We start from the raw sequence: 13,339 nt of genomic DNA, 5'->3' as shown, positions 1-13,339 counted from the left end.
TCAAAAAGAAAAAGGTGAGATAAAATCTTTTTTTTTTTTTTTGCAATTAGGAAAATATGATTACATTGGAAAGTGGGGATGCAGAATCTATAACTATTTTAAAAAACTGACTCGCTTTCAAATTAACAGTATCTCTTTAAAAGTCACATATTAGAATGAGACTTGGGGGGAAAAGTGCTACCCTACTGAATCACCAACAATACTTTCTGCAGCAACCTCAGTTTCCCTTGGAAGTCTTCTATTTAAGTACTAAGGCCCAACCCAATATTAACTTTGAGATCTGAGGACAGACAATACGTCCCCTTACAACCTTAACTAAATACTGTTCTGCAGTTCCAAAACTTCTAAGAGATCTATCTGTAGGGTGTCCAGAAATACTTACATCATCAACTTTGGGCTCTGTTACTGGTACCCATTTGTAAATTCTGAGGGATGTGTCGCCAACTGTCACCCATTTCTTCTCCCTATAAAATTACAATGCAGGAGAAGTTAACATTAAAAACTTCGTATTCACAAAATGACCTACTATGTTGTCAAGGATTTAAATGGGCTATCAAACAGTTAAGATGATCTCTGTTATACCATCTTTAATACTGTAAGTATGTATATATAATGACCTGCATTTAAAAAACAACTAATTATAGCCTGCAAACAACTTCACAATTCTAAGAGCAGTTACTGGCTTAGCTGAGTGACTGCAGTAGCAGTAACGAGACCTGGGTTAGAGAGATGGTTAAGCAGAATTCTAGCCAACCAAAAACACAACTACAATGGTTTCAATTTTATTTAACTTTGTATAAAGCAGTTTTCAGACACATGGTATTTTGGTTGCTGTATAGTTAAATTTAGTGATACTGGAAATCTAAATGCTGTCTGACCATTTAAATTTTATTTTTGGAGAGAAACTTTCTGGTAGCAATTTTACTGTTCACTCAACACCTATGTCAAATAGCTTTGAAATTAAGGCTGGCCTATTGGTAGCGATATGTGCTGCCATGCAGAAGGCTAGAATCTGATTCTTGGACCCTAGCTCCCTGGACCACCTGGGGTTCGGAATACTGTGGAAGAGAGAGCATAGCCTACAGCACTCTATGAAGACCCCTGCCAGCCAGCCAACCATGAAGTGACACTGAGGAGTTGCACAGGGAATCTGTCCGGAGGGTGCCACTGCAACATGGGGCTATGAAGACATACAGAGTGGGGAGATGACACAGATGCAGAGAACAACAGAGATTGGGAGACTGACTCCCTGAGAACAATCATTACACAAGAACATTAAAGGAAGGTCCACAATGCAAGAAAAATTTCATCTAGTCTCTGGTAATCAGTTTTCAAGTCACAGATCATCACTGCTGGTTAGTGGATTCAAAATAAAATTCTGCAAACAGATTGATTAAAAACCTAGCAAACACACACTAATGTCATTGATTATTGAGGAACAACTAAAATTAATTTGGTATGATTTCAAAACGTTTATGGATTTGGGGTGTGGGGTTTTTTTTGTTTTTTGCTTTTAAAAAAACCCACAACACTACAGCTGGATTCCAAATCTATTATTTAATACATTGTAAAACACACGTTCTTGGCAGGATGGGAAAAAGCTTTGTCACTCCTGTGCGTTTGTGATAACATCTCTTTTTAAGAAAGGCTTGCAGAATCAGCAGCAGTCACATTCTAGAAGTGCCACCGCCACCCTCCCTCCCATCTTTTCCCTTTTTTGGCTACTGACAATGTCAACCTTGTTCTTCATCTGCCTGAAGGGATCCTCTCTCCTGCTTAGAAAAGGAACTATTTATGGCACTTTGGTAACAAATTTTGGCTTTGTCTACACTGACATTTGTTTGAAATTTGTATTTAAAAACAGCATTTAAACTCCAATTCAGATTAAATGGTTTCCCGCTTCAGTTCTTAGATCACAATTTTGTAAATGTAGCTTAGCGCCACCCATTCATTCATACCAAATGGCCAAAGCATGTCAGAAACCAATTTAACTGGAACTCAGTTTGAATTCTGTTCCTAAACATGATAAAAATGACAGTGGAGAAAAGAGCATGCAAATGCTAAGGAGAACAAACCTGTAAAGAGATTCTCATGATACACGGTTTGTTTGTTTTAAGGATATAAGACAATCTAAACTCATCTCTAGTTAAGAAAGCCTTTGAAGTTATGGAAACAAGAATGGATTTTAGTATCAAGGCTTTTTAGTCTTCTCCTACATCAAAATATTACTTAGAGATGCTGCACTGGAAAACCAAAAGTTCAAGGTACCTGGTTAGCATCTCAAAGCAGCCTCAAAGCAGCATCTTCACTGGACAGACTGTAGAACACAGGAGGAAACCTATATTAGTAACTTTTTCCTTCTAGTGTAAAAATTAGCCCCGACATTTCAATTCTATTAAGCTTCCTACGCAGTATTTTTAACCTTTGATAACCTCCAACCGAAAGGATTTTTTCTGATTTAAATGAACAGTAATGAACAGAAACACCACAACACGAATAATAATTTTTGATGGAAGTACACCAAAGCCCCAATTCTGCAAACACTTATGCATATGAGCAATAACACTGAACTTAATGGGACTACTCACTCATGTACTTCACTTTACAAATGTGATTGCAATACTGGAACTTTAGAGAGCACGAGTACTAATAAGAATGTAGAAGACAAGCTTCTTTTTAACAAACTCTTAGTTAAGCTGCCAATGTAAAATTTGTAACAAGTAAAGAAATTTAACTGGTTTCAAACATTAACAGATACCTTTTAAAATCTAGAGAATGGGCAAGAGCGTTCAGCTTCATAATTTGTAAGTAAGTACAGATGAATGCTTAAACTACAAGTACTTCCTACAATGTTTTTATCCACAATATTTATCATATTCCCATTTCAAAAACTCCAAATTGTATTCTGATGTCCTCAATGTTATTTACTGTACAAAGAAAATCACTCTGATCTGCTAATTAAAGCATTTCTTTTAATTAGATAGAATTAACATAAGATACTCATTTGTGTTTCCAACAGCACCCGCAATGTGCTAGATGCTGTATGAATTATGAACTGTAGCATGGTCTAGAACAGAGGTGGGCACACTATGGCCCACGGGCGACATCCGGCCCGCGGGACCATCCTGCCCGGCCCCTGAGCTCCCAGCCAGGAAGGCTAGCCCCCAGCCCCTCCCCTGCTGTTCCCCCTTCCCCTGCAGCCTCAGATTGCCAGTCGCCGGGCAGCACAGCTGCGAGTTCCTGCTGCTCTGAGTGGCATGGTAAGGGAGCGGAGGGGAGGGGTTGGAAAAGGGGCAGGGGATTCCAGGGGACAGAGGATTGGGAGGGTGGGACGGTCAGGGGACAGGGACCGGGGGGGGGGGGGGTTGGATAAGCGTGAGAGTCCTGGGGGGCCTGTCAGGGGTGTGGACAGGGATCGGGGCAGTCAGAGGACAGGGAGCAGGGGGGACTGGATAGGGGGTGGGGTCCTGGAGGGGCAGTTAGGGACAGGGGGCCACGGGAGGGGGCAGTCAGGAGACAAGGAGCCGGGGGGGGGGGGTTGGATGGGTCGGGAGGTCTGAGGGGGGGCGGGAAGTGGGAGGGGACAGATAGGGGGACAAGGGCCAGGCTGTTTGGGGAGACACAGCCTTCCCTAGCCGGCCCTACATACAGTTTTGCAACTTCGATGTGGCCCTCGGGCCAAAAAGTTTGCCCACCTCTGGTCTAGTAGTTGACTAAGCATGGGACTAGAAGCAAGGAACTCCTGAGTTGTATCTGCTCTGATTTGACACCTGGGTCAAGTCAATTCTCTCTGTCTCAGTTTCCCCATACTCACCTTGAAAGTTGGTTTGTTTAAAAAAAAAAAAAAAAAAAAAAAAAAAAAAACCACCAACACTAACTTCCAATTGCCCCCAAACATCCTTGCCAATTTTTCTGGTTTTACAATCGGATAGTGAAAGGGCATCACATTTTGGTCTAAATTATTTTAATTTGTTTTAGGTTGATAATGATCCTTAAAGGTTTGCACAATATTTTGAAGACAGCAACAGATATGTAAGTATTTAGAATTTAATGCTTATCTCAGGCTATGTCTACACTACCACTTATGTCGGCAAAACTTACGTCGCTCAGGGGTGTGAATATTCTATGCCCCGGAGCGAAGTAAGCTGCCCAGGCATAAGCAGTAGTGTGCACAGCGCTACGTCGGCGGGAGAGCTTCCCCCACCGACATAGCTACCGCCACTCATTGGGGGGGGGGGTTAATTATTCCGACAGGAGCTCCCTCCTCTCAGCACAAAGTGGCTACATGAGAGATCTTACAGCAGCCCAGCTGCATCGGAACAGCTGTGCCACTGTAAGCTCTCTAGTGTAGGACATAGCCTTAGACACACCAGTACCCTAGAACTTAAGTTACATAATCACTCAAGGTCTAATTTTAAATAGCCAAGACTTTCTATGCAAAAATTATATACATAAACCCCAAGGCCCTCAAAGAAAACCCAAGCGTCAAATTGCATGTATAAATGCAACACGTTAGTGGATGAAACAGAATACCATGCATTACATTTATACATGAAATGTCAAGAGGCCTTTTATATTAGCATTGAACATCAGAAACAAAAATTGTTTAACAGAACAAGAACTGAAAGCCTTTGCTGCAAATACAGCATTGCCATTTAAGCAGAGAGGCTTTCAAATAGATCAGACTTGAAGAAATCCACTACTTGTTACAGTTTCTTACCATGTCTGCTATTTACTAAAACAATGTGTGTTTAAACAAGGATAGCTCCCGCATACCCCATCTTCTCTTGATGGTCACGAAATGTCATAATGCTGAATTTATCACATCACACTCACTGGCATTGCAACAGAGTTTGGTGAAAATCGCAGAATTATGACTTCCCTGTGGGATCAAGCAGAAGGAGAAAGGGGGGAATGGGAAAGAAAATGCCATTATTAGACACACAAAGTATCTCTCGAATGCACAAAACTGAAAAAAATGAAAATATTTTTTCAACTTTAGGCTCTCTCTTCAGAGCTGGGGATGTGACTTTGTAGATGTCTGTATAGTGACCAGCAGAAAGGTCTCTCGACCCTATTGTCATATAAAGAAATAATAATCACAAAAATAGCATCAGAGTAATTGGAAAAAAAATACTGACCAAGGACAGGTCCTTTGGTTCAAAATGTTCTTCATCCAACTGTGTTTCAGTACGAAAGCTGCCATTTAACTTGTATACCTAAGGATCCATTTTTATGCAGAGTCTACTAGTTCCCCAAATTGCAGAGATGGCTCTTGTTGACTGCACTAATCTGAAGGGTATGTTTATAATGCGCCAAATTCTAATGCAACTCCCATTGAAGTCAGTGGTACATGAATATCAGAGAGTAGAATCTGACTCAAAATCGAATATGCAATGAGCCACAAAACACAACCTAATTCAGCCACATGAAAGGGGCTCTATGAATCATGACAAAATCTCAAAGAGATGACTTGATTACACTAGAGAAAGTGCTAACACCCTTTCAACTACACCAGTACTAGAAACGTTAGAAGCACTAGCTTGGATATAACACTTGCCAGCACTTTTAACCATCAAGCTCTGTGAAGGGTTAGATGATATAATGTCAGGGTGGATAAAAATCAATGATTTAAAAAAAAAATTAAAAAAAAATAAAAAAAATTCGATTTAAATAAAAAAATCCAATGTTTTTGATAAAATGCTTTTTTGGGGAAAAAACCTATCTAAAGATAGTTTTAATTAAGATACAATAGAGCTCAAATATATCTCATCATGGAATAGGGATTATAAATTCTAATTCTATAGTATGAGACAATATATTCATGTAATGTTTAAGAAGTTTTATAAATGAGTTGCTATAGTTCATGGATTAGGGACCCAATCTTATGGGGTTCCACAGGCTTCTGTATAGATTATTTAGGTTAATCTTTCTATTTACCCAATGGGACTCAATGTTCAATCTAGAAGATACCATCAGAGATGCTTAGTTTTGTAGCTCTCAAACTGTGGATTTGTGTCTCCAGAGATAACATGCTTGTTAACAGCAAAATTTTTTAAAAATAAATAAATAATATATAGAGATGAGAAATAACAGACCTCAATCCTATTGTCCCTCTGCAAATTTGTGTACACAGAGTCAATCCCTTACCGCTCTCTAACAGTGCAAACTTTCAAAAAGTTCAATTAATAGAAGATTGTTGGGGGTGGAATAGATCTGGACAAGGAGAAGAAGTCTGGAGATAAATGTGAGAAGCGAGAGACACATGCTTGTTTTGTTAAAATATTATATTTGCTGTTGAAGAAAAAAATCTAGAACACTTAACGTTGTTGTTTTAGTTAAATAAAACTATTTAAATGTCTGTCTGGTGCTGTTCTCCTCCTAATACAGCATGGCAAGAAAATTCTCCAAATATTAATGATTATCCTGTTGAATTGGGGATAGTTCACCTCCCAATGACTTCATAAATATCTCCTTCAATTATCTTTGGTAAATGAAATAACCAAACAATCATTCATTTTCTGATTTAGCTGTAAAACTAATCTGAAAAGCTTTCAAAATAAATCACTGTTAAACAATGTATAGTGTGTACCTTCTAAAAATGAAACCTACATCTATCTCTGAGTTGTGAAGAATATGTATTAAGGTTATAACAACCAGCAAGAATGCATTTTTATGTAGAAAACCATGATTAAATCGAGTCTTCCTGACTAGTGATTTAAATCAAATCCACCCTGTATAATGTCAAATGCTGGCAACAGCCACAAAGCTATGGTAGGGCTCCCAACATTCCCAATGTTGGTGGAGCTGAAATAATCATAGAATATCAGGGTTAGAAGGGACCTCAGGAGGTCATCTAGTCCAACCCCCTGCTCAAAGCAGGACTAATCCCCAGACAGATTTTTTGCCTCAGAACCTTAAATGGCCCCCTCAAGGATTGAACTCACAACCCTGGGTTTAGCAGGCCAATGCTCAAACCACTGAGCTATCCCTCCCCCTCTAATATTAGCAATGGTGGGAAAATGTTGGCAAGACGTTAACCCATTGGTCCACTGATTCTCCAGATGACCTGAATTAGTCTCAGATGCCTCTGGCTTTGTCAAAACTAGAGTCAGCTTTGTGCTAACATTTTAATTTTGATCTGTGTGGATGAGCACCTATTTTTTCCACCTCAATCCTGAATTTTCAGTTTTAGGTTGAAACAAACCCCAAAATTCGACACAAAACTCAGTCAAAATAGCAGAGATTCACCAGGCTTTGCAGTTAAGATACAGGTTATATACAATTTTGATGCAACAGCACAAATTGACACAAGTTCTACAAACTGAACCAGGTTTCCTCTAAAGTGCTGTCTCCCTTGGAGAGCCAGAACATAGTTTAAAGTTTGTAACAATACCTGAAATAAGTGAATTTCACATGGTTGGGGTTTCATGTCATACTGCTCTAGCAAAGATTTCCTATTGGTGCCACATGAAGAAATCCCAGATCTCTATCATTTTCAGGGAGGGAATGGAAACGGCAAAAAACAATGTTTTGAAATTCTTATAAAGTAGGGAAATCTACTTTAAGGAAGAAATACCAGCAACAAAACCTGTAATTGATCTTTTCAACCTCAGAAAGTTAAACAGCACGTATTTTGTACAGTCCAAGGAGAGACAATGAATAGAGATGCTCCATTGGTAATGCCTACAAGTGCCAATCTGTAGCTAGCCACAGCGTATTATGGTTCTCCACCAGACACACCTGGGAGAGCACTATGATCTCTCAAACTCCTCATCAACGAATGAGTTACTTTGCTCCTTAGCTCTCACACACATTGGTAACATTTCCTAGTGTGTGTCCCATTTAAAGACTCTGCTGTGGGGCCAGACTTTTCCATAATAAATATTGAGCACTTCTATAATAATACCACCACCTGTTCATCTGTAGCTCTCAAAGCACTTTACAAAGCAGGTCAATATTATCATCCTCATTTTTACACATAGGGAAATGGAGGCACAGGTAGCAGACTATTACTATTATTATGATTTTCATCCATGATCTCCAAATGCTTTACAAAAGGAGGTAAAGTATCGTTATCCCTGTATTACTGCTTGGTAAAATGAGGTAAGAGTGGCTAAATGGCTTACCCAAAGTCACACAGCAACTCAATGGCAGTTAGAAAATGGAACCCAGGTTTCCTCACTCCTAATCTAGTGCGCTATCCTAGACCGGGAGATTGGCTCAGTCTCCTCTTGCCTCTATTGTTGGTGTGTATGTGGGAAATGATGGGTTATGAAATATTAACTCCCTATACTGTACCTGTGAATTATTTTTCTGCTTCACTCTAAGCCACATATCTTGCCCCCCAAAATCCTGTGATATGCATTATGCAAATGCCTTTAATAAATAAGCAGATATTTACTCTCTCTCTCTCTCTCTCATTGAAATACTCTAAAACTTACTTTCATCGAGTAAAAATATTCCAATATTTTCTGGATTATGGCAGAAACTGCCAAGTTTTTGACCAATCTCTTGGAATAGCATAAAATGTCCTAAATTATCCTACCTAGAATTTACAGATGCATGTCAGCCTTTGAGCTATACATGAAACATTAGGGGAAACAAAAAGAGATGTGCCTCTTAAATCCATTAAGATACACTGGACTGTATCTTTTGGATAGGCGGATTGTAAAATTATAAATATTCTGGCTAAAACAGGGACTGTCCCTTGTAGCATCATGGATGGTCAGCATTTCTGACATGTATTCAAAAGTCACATGCACAGAATGTATATTTACAGCAGCAATACCTACTCAGATATATGCTTGAGGCTCTTCTACAATATAGGCCCACTGATACAGAGCTTTGAAACAACCTAATTGAGTAAGTTGCACTAATCTCAAAGATCAAAACCATTCACAGTGAACAACTATTGTTATTATAACAGTTGTATTAAAGCATTGGTTCTCAAACTTATTTGATCGGGTCCCCCTTGTGTCTGTAGTTATTTACACTCCCCCTTCCCCCCCCCCCAAGTACATAAACCGTCACCCACCTCTGAAGACAGTGCCACGCCAGCAGCAGAACACTTTTCACAGCAAACATAGCCACCCTGCTGCCCGCCCCCAGGGGCCCACAGCCAGAGCCCTGCCACCTCCAGGTGAGCCCCAGCCCAGGCTGCTTCCTGGTGAGGGATTGGGTGGGGGAGGAGAGTTGATGCCCGGGCTGCCTCCCGGTGAGGTATTGGGAGGGAGAGGGGGAAGGAGAGCCCGAGCAGCAGGGCTCTGGCTGTCCCCTTTATCCCCACCTGCTTGGTGCGCACAGCCCTTCTGTACAAGCCCCAGCCATCCAGCACTGACAGTCACAGCTCTTCAAACAAACAAAAAACCAACCAAATAAACAAAAAGGCACATCACAGCTTGGGCCTCTTTTGACACATTCCCATGCCTCCCATAGGAGGCCCACCCCATAATCTGAGAACCGCTGTATTAGAGTAGTTCCCAGAGACACTGGTCAGGATCAAGCCCTCACCATTTTAGGCACTTTGCAAACATATATGAAGATACAGTCCCTGCTCCAAAGAGTTTACAGTCTAAGACAATGCATATTTTCTAAGGGACATATTCTGCCTGAGTAGAAAAATGACCCCAAAATGAGCATACATGCATATAACACAATAGTAGTTACTGTGCACCGATATTATGCCCAGTAAGAAGCCCAGTGCACCACCTCACCTCTTAGTTACATACAGTAGGGACAATGTGCGTAGGAGCCATTGTCTGGGCAGAGGGGCCTGCTCCTGGACTCATCTTTCATATATGAGTGCAATACTCAGACTACAATAAAAGTATAACTGGGTTCAAAAAAGAATTAGATAAATTCAGGGATTATTGGTCCATCAGTGGCCATTAGCCAAGATGGTCAGGGATGCAACCCCATGCTCTGGAGGTCCCTAAACCTCTGATTGCCAGAAGATGGGACTGGTTGACGGGGGATGTATCACTCGATACAAGGGGGCAATGGATTAGCATTCATGTTGTACTCCTCATCAATAGCCGGCCTGGGCCGGGCAAGCTAATGATCCAACCAGTGGACCAAATTTGGCGACGAATCCTGGTCACGTGCCATCTGACTGCAACCCCAATATAATCGCCATCCTTCGACTTTCAAGACCTTGGACTGGTGCTTCAAATTCTTCAGCCTAATATTGAGGGCCTTTCAGCAGCCAAATGCAGCATCATTCATGCTTTAGCCACTCATCACAGTATTGATGTAATCTGTTAGCAAGAAACTCATGTTCCAATTAGCAAAGCAGGACATTATGGTAAATGGCTTTAACCTAATTTCACACACCCCAGATGCCAAATATGGCCATGCAACATGTGTGTGCTCCGATATATCTGATGCTGTTCCATTCTCCTTCTCCAGTTTTTATGACGTGATCCGTGTTGGTGGCTTTAGGACTGTCAACGTATTTAAGCCGCTGAGTGCGCTGGAACCAGCAGGTCCTTCCAACACTTGATAATCCAGCAATATTCATTGGTGATTTTAACAGCCACCACTCTCAGTGGGGATATGCTGATTTGGATGACAACAGTGAATGGTTGATGGACTGGGCGACTAACAATGACTTCATATTGATTCACGATGCAAAACAATGTGGCACATTTCTTTCAACTAGATGGTCGAAAGGTCGTCTGACCTTTCACGGGTCAGTTCACCAGATGGCTGTTCACAACTAGTGAGCTGTATAGTACTTGATAACTTCCCTCATAGACAACACAGACCATCGCTTATCCACATTGGGCTCCAGCTACACATCATTCAAAGCTCAACCAAGCGTTGGTAGAATTTCTGCAAGGCAGACTGGGAAAAGTTCTGTGAACCACTGGAACTTACTGTGGTTACCATTCCGTCGCATTGTATGCCAGTCGACGAAGCCTGACGCCGATTCCAAGGAGTCATTGATAAAGCCACATGCTCAGCTCTACTACGGGGCTGTTGTCCAATTTACACTCCCTGCCTGAGTGCCAAACGCCAAGACTTGCTCAGGACATTTGAATTATCTGGTGACTCAGACATTGTTGATCACCTGACTGAGTCTCTGGATGCTACCAGGCTTACTTGGTGGAAGGAATCTAGAGAGAAGCTTCACTTCATTTATTCCAGTCAGAAGTGCTGGAACTTGATCCGCGGCTGGGCGCTGCTCAACAACCTCCAGGTCAAAATTGCCCACAGGTTAAGCCCAGTGAGGTTGCAAGCCATTTTCTGTGGGTAGCAAAGGTCCCACTGGAGAAGCAATTCAAATGCAAAGTATGTAACAAATGGTGCCTACTCTGATATCAGAATGTGGGGTAAGAGTCAACCAGAGCCATTTATGGTCGATGAGCTAGAGAGGGCCCTTAATTCCATCAAGATGTCATAGCCCACTGCTGTGCCTAACACCTTGCTGGAATTCCTCAAACACCTTGGACCAAAGGCATCACAATGGCTTATTTAATTCTATATACGGGTCATTAATGAGAAAAAATTACCATGCACTTGGCACGAAGCAAAGATTATTGCCATTCTTAAGCCAGGCAAGGGCCCCTACAATGTGTCATGTTACCATACCATATCCTCGCTGTCAGTGTTTTTCAAGGTATTTGAGAGTCTGAGCCTCCAACGAATCACTCCAGATTTGGATGTCTTCTTGCAGATCAAGCAGGCAGGGTTCAGGAAAGGACGCAGGACCTATGATCAAGTCCTGGCCTTGACCACCTTTATCGAAAATGGTTTTCAACAAAATCTAAAGACGGGAGCAATCTTCTTGGATCTGACTGCCACCTATGACACAGTTTGGCACAGAAGACTTTTGTTTAAACTCTCCCAAGTTGCCCCGCGTTGGGTGGTCAAGGTAGTAGAGCTCTTCTCCAAAAGAGGAGGTTTAGAATACACATCGGCAACTGCTGCAGCTCTTGGAAGCATCAGAACAACAGCCTTCCTCAAGGTTCAGTTCTTTCACTGATACTGTTCAATGTGCACATCAACGACTTGCCAGCTACATTCTTACGCAAGTTTATCTATACCAATGATATCTGCTGCAGCTACCAAACTCAGTCTCTCTCAGAAATTGACAAGATCTTGAATGATGATACGAAACTCAAGGCAAACTCTCTTAGTCAATGGTGATCGCAGCCAAGCTTTTCCAAAACAGTTTCTAGTGTATTTCATCTACATAATGCAAGCGCAACACATGAGTTAAACATTTTTCTCAATGGCCAATGCCTGCAGCATGATCCAAACCCAGTTTACTTCGGTGTGACATTGAATAGGTCTCAGAGTAGCAGCCGTGTTAGTCTGTATCTGCAGAAAGAACAGGAGTATTTGTGGCACCTTAGAGACTAACAAATTTATTAGAGCATAATAAATGAATAGGTCATTAACGTACCACAACCACTTGAGGAAGACTGCAGCCAAAGTCAGCATTTGGAACAACCTCCTCAGAAAATTGGCCGGTTCAACCTGGAGTGCAAGCACTCGGATTCTTAGAACATCAGACCTTGCCCTCTGCTATTCAACAGCAGAGTACTGTGTTCCTGTTTGGTGTCGCTCATCTCACACGAGGCTGGACGATGTAGAGCTTAACAAAGCTACGCGTATTGTTACCAGGACTTTATGGGCAACTCTGTTGCCGTGACTACCGATACTTAACAACACAGCACCACCACAAATTCGCCGTGAGAAGGCATCTGTCAGGCTGCTGGCCAAGATCCGTGAGAATAGCAACCTGCCTTTGTACACAGACCCTTCAACCACCTGCCAGCTCACCTGTCTTCTAGATGCCCTTTATGGTCATTTGTGCCACCACAGGATATGACGGTGGAATCTGCTTGGCGCAACAAGAGGACAGTGACAACAGTTGTTAATCACTCTCTCATCACTGACCCAACCATCTGTCCACCAGGTTTTGATCTGCCAAGACATCTGGAGGTCATCTCTGACCCCATTTCAAATAGGACAGGGCACCTGTGTGGCCAATCTCTTTAAATGGCGTTTTTCTAATAACCTGCAATACAGCTGCGGTCAACTTCAGACTATTTCACATATCCTTGACAAGAGCCCACTGACTTATTTTGACAGCAGGTTACCGGCTCTCCACCTGGCTGATGATGATGCAATCAAATGGCTGGGCACATTGTGTGCATACTCTGATATATCACTTTATAAATTGCCCTGTTCTATTCATTCCCTCTGAAGCATCTGGTACCGGTCACTGGCCTGACTCAGTATGGCCATTTTTAGGTTTATATTCTTATGTTATGCTACAGTCCAACTATGTAGTGCTCCATTTTTGATCCAAGTAATGGAAGCACTC

General features: G+C 41.7%; 1 protein-coding gene across 4 annotated transcripts in view; it reads right to left on the bottom strand.

Annotated features, from left to right (window-relative positions):
• The window catches only part of BCL7A (BAF chromatin remodeling complex subunit BCL7A), a 32,644-nt gene that overhangs the window by 16,459 nt on the left and 2,846 nt on the right, over window positions 1–13,339 (bottom strand). For 2 of the 4 annotated variants that reach the window (XM_054006251.1, XM_054006252.1), the window contains exon 2: window positions 383–464. In XM_054006251.1, coding sequence (XP_053862226.1) covers window positions 383–464 — 82 coding nt within the window. Of the gene's footprint in view, window positions 1–382; window positions 465–2,268; window positions 2,318–4,720; window positions 4,807–13,339 lie in introns of those variants that run through there. The other 2 variants (XM_054006254.1, XM_054006253.1) reach the window with 2 other exon arrangements.

The sequence above is a fragment of the Malaclemys terrapin genome, chromosome 16 (genome assembly GCF_027887155.1).
Source record: "Malaclemys terrapin pileata isolate rMalTer1 chromosome 16, rMalTer1.hap1, whole genome shotgun sequence".
NCBI lineage: Eukaryota > Metazoa > Chordata > Testudines > Emydidae > Malaclemys > Malaclemys terrapin.
The sequence above is the reverse complement of the archived record's forward strand: the minus strand, read 5'-3'. Positions and strand labels throughout refer to the sequence as shown.